The following is a 15571-nucleotide window of genomic DNA, read 5'->3' as shown; positions in this document are numbered from 1 at the left end:
CCACTTCCTGGGTTCCCAGCCTGAGCTGGGAAGTCTTCTCCCCGGTTCTTCCGTATCTCCTGTGTCTCCTTGCTCGCCTGCCCACCTGAAAGCTTGGCTTCCCCGGCAGTGACTAGCCGGACGGATCTCTCAGTTGCTCTCAGCTGTTCAATCTTGGAACTCCTGCTTCAATGAAGGGAGTTGCTCGGAGACAATCAGCTTCCTCCAAGCACTCGACTACTTCTTCTGGTTCAGCCTTGTAATTTTTATTTGGGTAGTCCTCTTTATCGTCTCAGTCTTTGTCATTCTGTTTGCGATAGAATATTGAAATATACTGTCAGCAGACTTTGCAGGTTGTTGAAGGGGATTATCTCCATTATGCCAGCAAGGCATGAGGAATGGAGGGGTATCCCCAAAAGGGAAAGGGGGATATGATGTATCATCTGATGATGCCTGTCATTGAGTGTCACTTCAGTTCATGTGATCAGCCTTGCATAGCCACCCCCAGGGTAAGGTTCAGGTAGCGGCTGCCGGCCCCTGGCCACATGAGAAGAGACTACCTCCGGGAAAGGAATGATGACACCACCAGATTCATCACAGTAGGGGCAGTTAGGGAGTCCCTGAAGGAGTCTCGATAGCAGGTTTGGAGATCATCACCTGTAGTACCAGTCAGATTAAGACAGTGTGGGTCAACTTTGAGTGGCACTAACCAGGAGTTATGGACACCTGGGTTAGGGAGGAGGTTTGTCACTAGCCAAGAGATCGAGGCATGATCATAAGGCCCACAAAGATTATAATAAAAACTCTTCAACTGTCCTTGAGACTAAGAGCAATTCTTGTCCCATCTGCAGCACAGTACAGTTACTTTCTTTGTTGGTACCCACACTGCCCTGCCAAGAACTGAAGGAAACCAAAAAAAGTGTGAATTAGGGGTGGCCATCTTGAAATGGTGGGCTCAGCCATTATTTACACAGCAAATTCCAAAGAATTGCCTATATTCCATATAGAATTTCCTGACTATATGTGCATTTATAACTATTTTTATACTGTGTTTATCTGGAGGTGGGTTCTCTTTTAAAAAAATAATCTACCAATTTCCTTAAGTATTTGCATTGTGGAAAGATCTTAGCGCCATTCTGCACTCTGCATTTGCCAAATGTTTCTTCACATTTGAGAATGAAGACAAGAATGTAGGCTTGTGAGTCAGAAATGGAGGAGACATTATTTTCTTTTTGGATTGCTTCTTGTTCTGCATTTTTAAAGCTACCATCTTTGTGGTTGGCACTGCATAGCTGCAGTTGAATGCCCAGCCAAGGCCGCCATTATTATCCTGCTCTTATTTCTCACTAAAAGAGTATTGCGGTTGCGGAAGGGAGTTGATCAATGGAGCAGGCGTTGCGGTGTAAGCTTAAATAATGTGCCTAGGGGAAAAATTGAGGAGGAGGTAATGACTGTCTGGATATTAAGAATGTGGGTTTATTCCCTTGTTTCCTCTCCCAGATACTCAGAAGTCTCGCGTGATCTACACAGTGGACCTGGACATCGGCAAGGAACCCAAACGGATAATGTTTGAAGGCACCAAGCAAAACGTACACACGGGCGAGATTCATATGGACTTCAAGTGCGCAACACACCAGCTCATAGTGCTGGTGAGTAACCAATTATTAACTGGAAACATTGTCTGAAGGCATGACATGTGGCAGAACGTCCAGCAGAGGATCTGTGTGTGCCAAACCTTTGTCTGTTTAGAACCTAACAGACTGCCCTGACTGACTGATTTGAAACATATGTTTAGTGCACCACTACCCTGGGGGGGTGCGGGGGGGGCTCTAGATGCCGTGCACTTAGCGACCTATAGGAACAATAAGGGTTTAAGCAAGAACCTAAAGGATGAAAGAGAGTTTGCTGAATGGATACCGAACGGTAACGTGTTCCAAATGTTTGCTGCCTGTACTACAAAGCGACTGCCCCTCTTGAGATCAGCTTAGATGAGGGAGGGAAGAAGAGGAGTGGGCTGGCGCTTCTGAGAGCACGCTTTGCAGGAAAGGTAAGTGCATGCATTTGCACATAAGGTTGGCACCCGCTTATGGATGGGCTGCCAATGTATTGATGCCCTAGCCGTGAAAAGGTGTTCCAGTAATCGAACCTGAAATTTAGATTTGATGTATTAAGGAACACAGTGCTCTTCCTCACATTTCTGAGTTGTGAGAAAACAGCTGCTAATCGCTGATTTTACCTATGGACGAAAGGAGCGAGGGTTCTTAAAGGGGCAGAGCAGTGGTGTACCCGGGTGATCTTCAATATGTATCTATGAAGTATGTGCAGCCTTAATGTAAATTTGGGTGTCATGTGCTTGGGGTTGATTGGTGACATCCCAGGTTTTAAGAAGATGGAAGAGTGGAACCAAATCCAAATTGCAGATGACAGGGTAGAGTGGGCACCCTGTGGGACTTCAAGAGTAATAGGAGCGGTATCATAAGAAGCTGAGTTATAATGTCTGTGTTCTTCCCTCAAGGAAGGATCACAGCCAGTTGTAGATGCTGCTGGACATGAGTACCACATGATTTAGATGGCATGACCGACAGTGTTGAAAGTCTGCGGGTAAGTGCAACATGACCAGGAGCACGCCATTGACTTGATCATTGTCAGCTAGGACACATGGACCTCATTACGAGTTGGGTGGTATCTCGGTGGTAGATCTGCTGAGATACCACCCAGCTGTATTACCGTTACGGCCACTTGGTCCGGCGGTATTACCGCTGCACTGCAAGTGGCGGTAGGTGGTGTTAGTCTCCATTAATTGGAGTCCATAGGACTCCATTAGGGATTTTGGTGGTATTACCTTTGTTGCACGGCCAGTGCTGCACACATGTTCAGGACACAAGGCCGCTCCCTAGGAGATCTCCTGGGAAGTCGTGCTTAAAAGGCAGCACTGACATAACAAAGCCACACTCACTCCAGGGTCCTGACTACTGCAGACCTTTGAAGTTAGCAGGCATGGAATGGAGTGTAGGTAGATTAGCAAGAGGAGAGAGGTAGGCTGAGGCAAGGGTTCCACCATCTTAGTTTCTGCAAGGGCACTCTACAATTTCTTGCACCCAACTAGCCCCCCCGCCCCCTGGACAAGGCACTCTGGGTATGATGTCAGTAGGCAAAGGTCTCTTATTACAACAGGCAGGATTGGCCCCCTTATAGCAGGCTTGCTTTGGACCAATCCTCTGTGACATTTTGCCTTGATAAGGAGGAGGGACATCCTCCTATTGGATTCATATTTGGACTATTAAGACAAAAAGAAGGATTCACTGGACCTCTCTTGTGGCATCCAAAATGCCTCCAAGGCTGACGGAAGTGCTGTCCCCTAATCATCGCCATGGAACAGTGGGGCTGAGCAGCTGTGGACTAAGGCCTCTTTGCTGGCTGTGGCACTGGAACCAGGATCCTGCACTAGAGGTCAAGGCCTGCATGCAGGCAGGTGCCAGCCAATGTTCTGTTGTTCTGGAGTGGAAGTGCAGAACTGAAGACTGGAGACCAGGGGCCTCATTCTAAGTGTGCCGGTCCGGTAACAAAGGTGCTAGTAAGCCTGCAGTCACCGTTGTTACCGGATCGGTCTACTGTGGGTCTGCTTGCCGGAGTTGCTGTACCCGGCAGGTCGGACCCTGCCAGGCACAGCGACCAGAGTAAGCAGACCTGCACGGAAGCGTTGGCACCGTTATTAACGGTGCCGGTGCTTCTGTGTTCCCCATTCACATTGAGTCCTATAGGACTCAATGTGAATGAGCAATCCAATTTTTCTGGCGTCTGACTTCCCGGACCGGCGGGGTTAGACTCCCCTGCTCTTACCGGCAAGCCAGGTGCCTGAAAAATTCACAAGTCAGCTGGCAGCCTGTCGGTTTTACTGGTAAGGCTCCTGCCAGCATTAGAATGAGGCCCCATGAATTGGTCCTCTAAGCAACCAAGAAGCCTGGACACAGCTGTAATAAGAGGTACCGACCACCGCAGGAAGCTCTTTCACTCAGCAGAGCCTCATTGTAAAAGAGCTGTCTGCGGGTGTCAGAGACTCGTTCTAAAGAACAAAAGGAGAGGCGGACACACTGCTATCATACTTTTTGGCGCACCCACCTCTCCTTTTGTTACTTAATGAGAAGCGACGACTCCCGCAGGCAGCTCTTTCATCATACGGCAGAGACAATCTCTGTTGCCTGTGGTAGTTGGTGTCTCTAGGGCTAGTAAGGTGAGCCCAGCAGAACCCAAGCTTGGCAGCACTTTTTGGAGCCTGGCAGGGCTCTGCCGTGGCTAGCCACAGCCCAACTAAAGCCCTGCCCTCAATCCTCCCAAGATAGTAAACTCAGAGGCTAAACGGATAGGGGTCAGGGCATTGAACGCCTGGTGGCCCAGGCAAAAAATATCAAACTGCATTCCATTGCCAAGAGGGAGCCAATGAAGACACTGAAGTATGGGGCGATATGATAAAACCTCCTAGTACAATCACCATCAATGGTGTCAAAGGCCATTGACAGTTCTCACCTGACATGGGCAGATATAAAACTCTGTCCATGGCCAATAGTAAATCATCAGCCACCCGAACGAAGGGGACTATGTGCCGTGGCTGTAATGCTGGACTGAAATACATCGAAGTAGCCACCCTCTTGCAAGCATTTTCCAGCTGTTCATATATCAGTCGAAAGAACAGACCTAGCAAATAATATCTTCAAGCCACTAGTGACCTATCCCCCAAACTGCCCTATCTCCTCATTTGTTTTACACAGTTATAAGGAGAACATGTAACACAATTTACATGTTTTGCATTCCACAAATGTTTTATTTGTGAAAGTTTAACTGCATAAAAAGAGATGGCCGGCTTACGAAAGGACTCAGAGGATAGAGCAGCTGGGAGGAGGGAGGCTCCCGCAGGATCATCACAGCGGTCTCAGAAAGGCTTGCCCTAGACCCTGTTTGAATTTGGGTAGAAGAGGATGATTCACTCACAAGAGACATAGAAGTCTGAGGAGAAGATACTTTTTACCCTATTCACCAATACATAACCCGGGTGCTGCTTTGCCCACCCACCCGCAACTTCTCTCAAACTAATTTAGCCCTGCCACCGTACCTGAGAATCTGCCAGAAGGCTATGACCCAGTACCGGCGAATCAGGGAACAGAACACCGGGCCCCCAGTGCAAGGAACTGGACCGCACACGAGTAGAGAAGGAGCCAAGTACCCCCACCTCAACCACCTCGCCCATTTTGCCTATATGTTGGGAACCAGGGTGTGAGACACGTGCAGCACCTTTGAAACTACAGATAGCAAGGAGAATCCTGGAAGCAAGGTTCCCATTGAAAAAGCCATACCTGCATACGAGACAGTATGATGGTCATTTGAATGAAATTCCAGAAGAAATACGCCAGATGAATGGAAGAGAAGAATGGTGACGTTACACATGAAGCAAGACTGACGTACATAGAAGAGATGCAGAGACAAGACGATGCAGATATTCTATAAGGCATCAAGAAAGTATCAAAGATAAGTGACTTCTTGGGCTCGAGAAGAAGAAACTTATGCTACAGAAACAATGAAGATATCAAGTCATTTTATACGTGCACATATGCAAAGAAACGCAAGCAGATGAAGTATTCTTGAGGCTAGCTAAGTAGTGAATAGATTGCAGCATGCGCCAATGTATACATATATAGGAGTGAGTCTAGAATGGATGTTTCCACTACGTATTATAGCAGTGCTGGACAAGAAAGGAAGGCCTTTGCAGTGTGTCGCAGTTATAAAAGAAATTGGATTAACAAGAGTGAAACTCAGAAAGGCATGGCTGGATGAGCCCCCAAGAAGCCAAGGTTGTATCAGACTGGGGCGAACAGGCATTGGATACAAATTGTGTGAAAGAACGAAATTCCTGTTCATAAGGCATGGACAAAAACAAGGAAGATGTCAGAGGTCTATTAGAAAATAGTATTTTAAATGCACTAGAAGCTCAATTTTGTGGTCTTCAGTCACGTGGAAGGATGAAGTTGGACAAACATGACAACCACACCTACACATTGAGGTAGAGCGTGCCTTCACTCCCCTAAATTCTCCAGAGTAAAGAACACTCCCAATGACAAGTTCAAAGCCTTAATTGACAACAGACCACTGAGGTGATGATAGATGATATGCTAATTGGTGGGAACCTATGGTCATGACCAGCTCACCAGCACCTGGAAGTCTAGCCTGCGTGCTGCTAACATAGGTGGAAAAGTACTGATGGAGGTTAGAGTGCCAACCGATTGTAGGGGGCCGCGTGATTAAGGGTCCTATAGTTTGTGTAACCAATAGGACGTTGTGTAATTAGTGACGTTCATAGTGACATGTTTTGGGGAGGGCTTAGTTGCCCCACCTGATGTTAAAGAGCTTATTACTCTTGTAGTAGTTATAGTAGTAGTTATAGGTTTTTGTAGTTTGCCATGTAGGATGACGTTAGTAGATAAGTAGGTTGACGTCATCAATGAGGGGTTTGTGTTATAAAAAAAGATTTTTTTAAGATGCATTGAGAAACCATGCACTGAGACGTCTGTTGATGTCCGTTGTACTCCCTGTTTTAGATCATTGGTATTAAAACAGTTAACCTTTTTGCCAACTACCTGAGTCGTTTCCATTATTGATGTTTGAGTAACTTTTGCATCCCCAGTCATCTCAAAGATATTGCTACCTCGTCTTAAAGAGCTGGGCGGACCCCCAGTTCACAAGGGAAGGACCCGGTCAGACAAAGGTAGGGGTCAAGCCCAAAACCACCCTGCAAGAGCATTTGGCGGTGCCCACGGGAGGGATAAAATAAGGAAAAGCAGTGTAGTTTCTCCCACAGGACTACCAACAGGACGTGCTCGAGGCATATACCTGTGCATATTAGACAAAGAAGGAACCGACAACTAGATGATGCAGCTTACCCAAGATGACATCACCCACACCTGAGATGATCCTGCACCATGTATTATTTGTTTAGAATCCTCATAAACAATAAAGCAAATAACTGGGGCAACCAATTGGCAGGAGTCACAACTCTTCTGTGCATCACTTTTATGCAATTTAGAGATGATTGGGTTTAAACTTTCTAAATTCCCCAAATAGGATACTAGGTATGATTTGAATTTAAACGAATAACTCTTTTCAGAATCCTGTATTTTACGTCTGCCATTAACACCATCAGATTGCAATGCAATGTGTAGTGGTCACTGCCTGTGCAGGTGATGTCCTGGATGGGTCACTGTTCTGTGAGGATATACGCGATAGAACACTGCCACTGGTTTGAGGGTAGGTGTTCCATTAGGGGACAGTTCCATAGAGGCTGAGCGAGAGTCAAGACCTGCATGGGCGGTGGTGCGCCGGTTGCTTACCATGCTATCTTCTTGGTACCATCTGCCTACACAGAGATATGTATGTACAGCAGTTAAAAAGGACTTACCTTAAATCCCCTGTGGCTCCGTGTCCATCATCGCACCTCAACATAATGCTCCACAATATTTCACTTCACAGCTCAAGGCATTAGAGTGATAGTATCTCCGCTTTCGCAGATTTAAATGTTTATTATTTAGCTCATGTTTGGTCAAGGGAGGGGCATCAGAGTGTTGCTTTTATATTTCAAGAGATCCTCTGATTTATTTCTAATTGGGCTGTATAAAAGTTGTGTTCTGTATGTGTCAATCCTATTCCCCATCTCTAAGATCTTCTTCAGGAACAGATACCTGCTTGGTGTTGTCTTAGGCTGACTCTCCTTTACACTGCTGAAGTACCTTTGGCTGTTGCCATTTGATGATCATCCATTGGTCATGTCATTCATCAAACAGGGCATTTTACAGCTAGAGACACTCAGGTATTCTTTTTAATAACAGTCTCAGATTAGGAATGCATGATTGTATGTAGAGAATGTGGCTCTATCAACTACAGGGCTGCAACCTTGCAGGCTATTGTTCCATTTCCTTTCTGACATTAGCAGCCGAGCCCGGGATACGGCTGAATCTTCTTCTGGTAAAGTCTGTCTGCCTACTCTGGAACTCTGCCCACTACTTCGCATTATCTGCTCCCACCCGCCATCCGCATAACCCCACCAACTCCCACCATTGACTGCCTGGCCCCAAAGTACAAACATCGCTGTCACCTTTACCATATCTGATCCTGGCAGGCCCTTGGAAACAGAAAAGGGACTATTACACAAGATCCCTTCAGCATTTCCACGGTGGCCATCTTACCTGTACTTCCTGGTTTACCGAAAATTCTCCACACAAGTGAAGTATTCTCCTGGGCTTGAGGTAAGTAATCACGAAGCAGGAATCACTCCAGACCAGGTACATGGAAAAGGAGTGCTTCTTTATTATGTCTTAGTTACAGGTAAAGGTCAGATATAGGAGAGTGGTAAAAGAGCACCCTTCTGGCTCCTGTTTCTCTACAATTGTGTCCAAACAGTCGCATCAAGAACTCATCACCCAAGCCTTTGCGGTCAACAAGGGAGCAAGGCAAGGCTGTGCCCTGGCTCCCCTTTTATAAAATGTGTATATTCAAGAAATAATTGACGCTCTGTTGAAGGAGTGCGATGACTGCAACAAAATGGCTTAAAATAAATAACGGCTCTATTTAATGCGGATGACGCAGTACTAGTGGCTACCACCATGCAAGGTCTGAAAAATCCCTTGGCGATCTTTATGACTAAATGAAAAGAGCTACAACTGGAACTGAATATAGATAAGTCCAAAGTGCTGATGTTTTGGCCTCATTTTACAAAAAACACACCATTGGTGCTTAAGGTGGACAGAGTACAGCTCGCCACCTTACATTTTTTGATTACCTCGGGGTGAGATTTCAAGAGACGGGAGGTTGGGTTGAGCAGGTGGGTCGCTCTGTCACTACCATGGAGAAATGTAGGGGGTCAATCAAGTCCTTCCATGTTCAACATGGGGGAGGTGCAATTTCCTCTGCTGTGAATTTATACGCAAAGCAGACCCTGCCTGCAGCCCTGTATGGGGCAGAACTATGGGGACATGCCAATCTAGACAACCTTACTAAAAGTGAGCATACGTTCCTAAAAAAGTTGGTATCACTACCAAGAGCGCTCCCTCCGCCTTATTCCTTTTAGAACTTAATGTAACTCCTGTGGCCATTCAGTTCAAGCTCAGATCTGTTCTTTCATGGCTGAGGCTCTGGAACCAGGAAGGGCTGGAAGAATCCAGAGTCGCCCTAAACCACCTCATGGTGTTAGGTGCCGGGAAATCAATAGCCTGGCTTTGCCACATACAAAAATTACTCTATGAGGTGGGGGGTGGTAACCTGTGGGACAACCCTGAATGCCAGCTGCCGGGTATGAAGAAAAGAATATAAGACGCATTAGTCAAAGGAGCCCGTAAGCAATTGGTGCGTGACGCTATGAAACTCAAATTGGGCCAAGCATACCTCAAGGTCAGCCACCCTGGTCCTAAGCCTTATTTGTACTACATTTCACCATCTTACGAGTAAGACTAGGGACCCTCCCAGTTGCCGCCTTTACAGAATCATAGAACTTAGCAAATGATGATCTGTGCCCGATGTGTGGGATGGTAAATGAGACGATATTAACATTTTATGTTGGTATGTTGCAAATCAAAACCCTTGAGGCCTATGTATCTGAGACCACCACTGAGGGCGACTGGGATTAGCGACACAGAAGCGGCAATGAGATTTTCGCGGCAGAGAGCAGACCCATTTGTGGTGTTTGGGTCTGCCCGTTAAATCCATAGGGCTTGGCTGTTAAGAAAGAAGTCATTGCACCCAAACCCTAAATAAGTACTACGGTCAAATGACCAGTCCGCGAGGCTGCGAGCAGGGCACCACTCTGTCCCACTAACTCCCTGCCCCCTCATATCAGGTTAAATCCCGTACTCCCCGTCTTCCTGCCTCATTCCCCTGCCTGACAAATGACTTTTGTTATCTTGTTTCTGTCTGTTCTTCATGTGCGCTCTGTATTCTAAGGTAGTTGTCACTGAATTATCTCTCATAAACTTGGCAATTGTTCTAAAGGAGGCTGCAGGCAGGGCTCTCCTCTTAGTTCCGGTTCCATGTGTTAATAACCCCGCAAGAATATCGCGATTCAAAAATATCACCATATTTTTGCCGCGATATTGACCCATGGACCCTGCGAGGACACCCCCGTAAACCCCTGCATTATTTTAAAATGTTCGGGGGACACCCCCGCTCCCACAAAATATCCCCCCAAAAATATCGCCTATGGCGAGACAAACGGCCATATATACTGCGATTTTTTTGGGTGGGGATATTTTGTTGGGATACCCTTAGTTCCTAAATGTAAATTGTATGTATCTCTTGTATGAATCATGGTAAATAGTTTTTATCCTCTGTATTAACTATGGTTTCATCCCATGTTTGAAATATATGTTTTAAATTGAAGGCACAACGCTGAATACAAGTGTGTTGACTGACAACCATTCCACATGCATCCCACCATTCGAACATTCCATGCAGCTTCTCAGCTGACATAATACACACTAACGAGCACGGAATACCACAGCAAAGGTTTCTTTCTGTCAAAGAAGTAAACCAATAGCACAACCGGACATCATCCCGGGCTGCTTCTAGCAATAATGCCTTCAGTGGCTGGCCGTACGTGCATGGTAAAGGCATGCTGCTCTTGTGAAAGGCCTATCACTACACCGAGACCTATCAAACCAGAGAGGTGGGCGAGCTGTTACCATCCAGCGCGGCCAACCACTGAAGGCCTTACAGCTTTAAAAGCACCTCTCATTTGTACTGTGACATCATAACGGTTTATGATGTCATAGTAGCAATGGCATGGAAACCCTTTCTTGTTACAGTAGAAAGCTCTAGAATGCTCCATCAGCCATTTCATTGCATCCAGCTGCACGCGGGCGCTCTGTGGTGTTTGGTCTCCATTTTGTTTCATCTGCGTTGTAGCTTACAGGTGAACTGAGCAGGTTCCTTCAGCATGTTTGACATGTTTCTGTAATGATTACAGCCCTGTAAGTATGACTGCTTCACCAGCATCAACATCAGCATCAGCTACTCCCTGAAGGTGGACCAGAGGAGGGATCACCCCGCACCCATCCTGGATAAGTACGGGACCTTGCAGAGGTACATTGAGGTAGGAACATTTCCGTGTGGATTGAGGGCATCAGCCGCTGCACCGGCGCGCTCATGACGAGTGGTGGTTGTGGCACTCGGGTGGAGACGGGACTAAGCCACATTTTTTTACTCCTTTTGTTTCAAACTTTTTGTTATTGTTTTGACTTCTTTGTTTTTTCGCACATAACGATTGGATTCAATACATGCATTATGAAATGACCAAGAATTGGACTATTTCGCTCTCGAAACACTTTTGTGCAGTGGGTTTATCACCTCTTATCTTCCAGGAGCCTACAGACTTTCTTCAGGCTCTTCAATTTGGCCCTTCAACTTTGGCTGACAATGGGGACCGTGCCACTGTAGCTTAAAGATTCACCAAACAGTTATTTGTGTGTATTTGAAGAACAGGTATCGATCAGAAATAACTTACACTAACACATTTACAGATGGTGGAGGGGTTTCCTAGAAGAGTGCCTGCGCAATGGCATAGCGATGCAAATAGGCAGTGAGGCAGGGGATGAGGGTGTGAACAAAGTAAGACATATACCAGGGACAAAACGAAACAAACAAAAATAATGGAATAAACAGGTGACTTAAAAAGGTACCGCTATCCTAGGGATCCAGGTGTTTCAAACTAAAGAGGAGTACTGTACAAATATGTTATGTTAGCGGTACTTGTATAGTGCACAGTCACCAACGGAATTGGTCCCCAGGCGCTCTGGCGGATCTGTAAACAGGAAGGGTGGGGTAGGGTTAGTCAGGAGGAGGGGAGAAGGAGAGTGGGAGATGTGGTGTGCTGTTGGCAGCTTCAGCTCGATATACACTGAGTGCTGGGCTTTGGTGCTAGTATCAGATCGGATGAAGCCCTCGAGTGCTGTGGGTGAAGTTTATGTGTTGTTGATGCGGTGTGGTAAAGTGCGTGCGGATTGCTGGGAGAGAGATGGTTGTGTGGTTTTGTGTGGGTTTAAGTATGCAGAAGATTGAGGGTTGGGTTAGTGGGGTCTGTATCCTGGTTCAGGTACTTATGATTCCATTAGGGTTGTATACATGTGGGTTCGGATGTTGCTGGTTCCTCGTGGGCCGACTCGATTTGGTGGTGTTACGCTGATCCAACTGTATCCTATTGAGTATAGTTTGGATTGGTGGGTGCGTCTGAACCTAATATTCAGGTGTGGGACTGGGTGGGTGATGTCTATTCTTAGGTGATCTAGTGTGACCCTGGTCGGGTAAGGCTTTGAGTGGTTCAGGGTCGCGGTCGTGTTGAAGTGTTGTCCTAGTGGATCCGTCTTGGTGAGTGTGTGTATTCAGACGTTTGTATCCTTCTGTCGTGACTGATTCTTTGATTTCCGTGGGTTGAACATCCTTGAGACTGTTGTTTAGTTGTAGTTTTGTGTGGTGGGGCATTGTGCTTCCTGCTTTGTATTGGTGGACCGTGTGTAGTGATGAAACATTCTGTTTCTCACCCATTGCATTGGGCCCGTGATGCAGTGCTTCCTTTCCCTCTCTACGTTTTGTTCTAAGGGCTGTTGGGGAAGGTCATAGTTAGGTCCTGGTCCTCTTGATGATTCATTCTAGTCTCTCTGTCTTAGTTTGCTATGTTTACTGTCTTTGGTCGTATTGCGACTGTCTCCCGTTTAGTCCTTTAGTAAGCCGTGGGATATTTACCTCAGCTTTTCCCATTGATTGATCAGTGCGTATCGCTGTCGCTCTACGTTCGTTGATGTTTTTAGTTATGTCGGTGCCCCTGTGGCCAGTCTTTCTAGTTATGACGTGAAGAGCCAGGTTTTGAGTAATTTCCTGAATAATAGGTGGTTTCTTGTGTTACATATCTACTTTGGAAGGTCGTTCCAGGTTTTTGGGCTTGGTGAGAGAAGGAGGATCCTCGAAGGTTTCTTCTGTTGTAGGGCTTTGGTTCCATACGGATGTCCATGCTTGATCTGAGCGTTCTTGTTGGTTGATGTAGGTGCAGTTTGTCTCTTAGGAACTCAGCACCTTGGTTGTGTACTGCTCTTTGCATTTTACACATTTATTTACGACACTCAGGTGGATGAGTGGTGGGGTCAAGTAGAGGGCAACGGGACCATAGAATTGCCCAGAGGTGCATATGAAACACAATACATTGCATCCTACAGCTGGATCTGACATACATCATGCAGGTTCCACTTCTCATGAGAGCATGTTCCGCATTTAACTTGTCTTCCCACTCTTTTGTAGTCTCTGTATGCTTACACTTTTGTTAGAGGATTGTCCAATTGTGTGTCCAATTAGAATGCTTGAATTGTGAACAATAACAGAATTATTGACTGCATTAAGAGCATTCTGACACAACTTGCTGCTCTACTGCCACTCCCTTACTCTGTGTCAAAGGGCGAGGGTGTACTGAGGGGTTAGTGAATGGAGCAGCACCAGAGCACTGGAAGGAATAAAGAGCAAACAGTGCAAGAATGGCCAATGTCTGTTCTCTCCCTGTCCTGTTCACTCTTTCACACGTGCAGCACTCACACTTCCAGGATCTCCTCCTGCTCACCACCACTAGTTATCCGTCGAGCGAGATAAAGGGTGTAACACCCTACCAGCAACAGACCCCCTTAGTGTAAAAAGAGTGAGCAGCGCGTGTGCGTGCACGCGCACAGGCACACACACACACACACACACACACGTGTATAGGTGGTCTCTTTCTCTCTAGCTTTTTCACTTTATTTTCACCTGCAGGGCACTGTGTTCTTGCACATGACCCTCTCTACCTATATTGCTTCTCTACCTCTATCGCTCCCCTTCATCCAAGGCCCCATGATGGGTCAGAAATGTAGGCAGGGGAGACTGTTGAAGGGGATACAGGCGCAAATGCCACTCAGCGTTTATCACCTTATTATCAACTTGCGAGATGCAATAATGTGTTAATAGCATGACAGATGTTGGAAGTGGTCATTAATGATTGAAGGGTTGTCCTGTCCAACCTGTAGCCCTGGGCCTGTGCTCATAACAGAGGTGGGCATTTAAATAGAGATAATGCCAATACTGGTAGTGGTGTATAATGCTAAATTATTATACCAAACACTTATACTTCATTTGAATTGTTGAGAATGTAATGTACAACTCCTTAAGGGAAAGCTTTCATTCTTTCACTTTGGTTAAAAAGAAACAATTCCTGTTTCCTACCCATAGCATCATCGTCAAGTGAGGAGACGCTGGTGGATCTCCTCACTTGCGCCAAAGAAGGAGCAGCCCGATTCTCATCGGGTATCTTCTGAGTGAGCGCATCCTTGATGAGCTCACTCAGATGCCCCGCCTATGAGCATTTGCACAAAAAAAGGGGGCAGTGTTGGGCATTTCAGAGCACATCCCGAATTCACAAATGGGAGGCGTTTTTAAATGGCCAGAATGGGGGGTCCTCCCCGGTGCCTTTTGCAACAGGTATGGGGGCGGCACAAATCATGGCAGGGTCATTCATTCTTCACCCTTCATGATTTGGTTTTGAAGCATGATAGCTGTCGGTTGAAATGTGGATGTCACACTAGCATTTCCATCCCCCAAATGACCCGTATCAGTGAAATGTGCTCGCAGAAACCCTGTGGTTGCTGGGAGCCTGTCATACATTAGTGTCAGGAGTGCGCTCTTTGAGCTGTTGTCCAGCCCCATCTGAAATGCGCAAGCGACCTTAGTGAATAAGGTGACCGGAGCATTTCTGAAAATAGTGCAAGTGAAGCAAGGGCGTTCTCTGCGCTCCTCTCATTTGAGCTCATATTTGAGAATCTGGCCCAGTGTGTCTGGAAGACATTTTGAAGGGAACTTCATGAGTATCAGTAGGAGGGTCTCAGACTCAGAAATGAAGGACATGGCTTCCAGCAGGAGTATTTGCTGAAAATGATTTCAGAATCAAGTAAACGTGTAATGTCTGAATGCCACATTTTATCCACACACAGGTACAGCATCCGAAGCAACATGTCATTACATCTGTGTATTTGCATCTCTGTACGCACATCGGTATGCATTTTCATATCTGTATGTACATTCGTTTTGCTCATTTTTCAGGGAACAAGCAAAACAGATGTAAAAAAATAAAAGGCTATGGGGTATAGGAAAAATTAAAAAGGGAGCATGGTAGGGCGGCGTGCCTCCCATTTATAAAACACAATGGCGGTCATTACGACCCAGGCGGTAAGTACACCAACTTTACCACCATGGTGTAAACTATGTTTACACCATGGTGGATGGCGGATTTACCGCCCCATTCCAAGGTGAGTGGGGCGGTAAATCCCCATTTCCCATTTACCCTTCCCCATTCCCATTTTTGCCCCATAGGGCATGATGGGAGTGGGGAAGGCGCTAATTACGGCACCGTAAATTACGGTGCCGTAATTAGCACCAAGGCGGTTTAGCGCCATGGATTTTAACGCCTGCTAAAAGCAGCCGTTAAAATTGGAATCAGGCGTTAAGGATTAACGACGGCGTTAACCCTTAACGCCTGGGTCGTAATGACCTCTAA

At 46.3% G+C, this 15571-nt stretch overlaps 1 protein-coding gene across 1 annotated transcript in view; it reads left to right on the top strand.

Annotated features, from left to right (window-relative positions):
- ITGAE (integrin subunit alpha E) overlaps positions 1-15571 on the top strand; it is a 439817-nt gene that overhangs the window by 309084 nt on the left and 115162 nt on the right. The window contains exons 20-21 of the mRNA XM_069615209.1: positions 1480-1628; positions 10979-11104. Of these exons, the coding sequence (XP_069471310.1) occupies positions 1480-1628; positions 10979-11104 (275 nt within the window). The remainder of the gene's footprint in view (positions 1-1479; positions 1629-10978; positions 11105-15571) is intronic.

This window comes from Ambystoma mexicanum, chromosome 9 (genome assembly GCF_040938575.1).
Source record: "Ambystoma mexicanum isolate Mex_15411 chromosome 9, UKY_AmexF1_1, whole genome shotgun sequence".
Classification (NCBI taxonomy): Eukaryota; Metazoa; Chordata; class Amphibia; order Caudata; family Ambystomatidae; genus Ambystoma; species Ambystoma mexicanum.
This window is presented reverse-complemented; position numbering and strand designations above follow the sequence as displayed.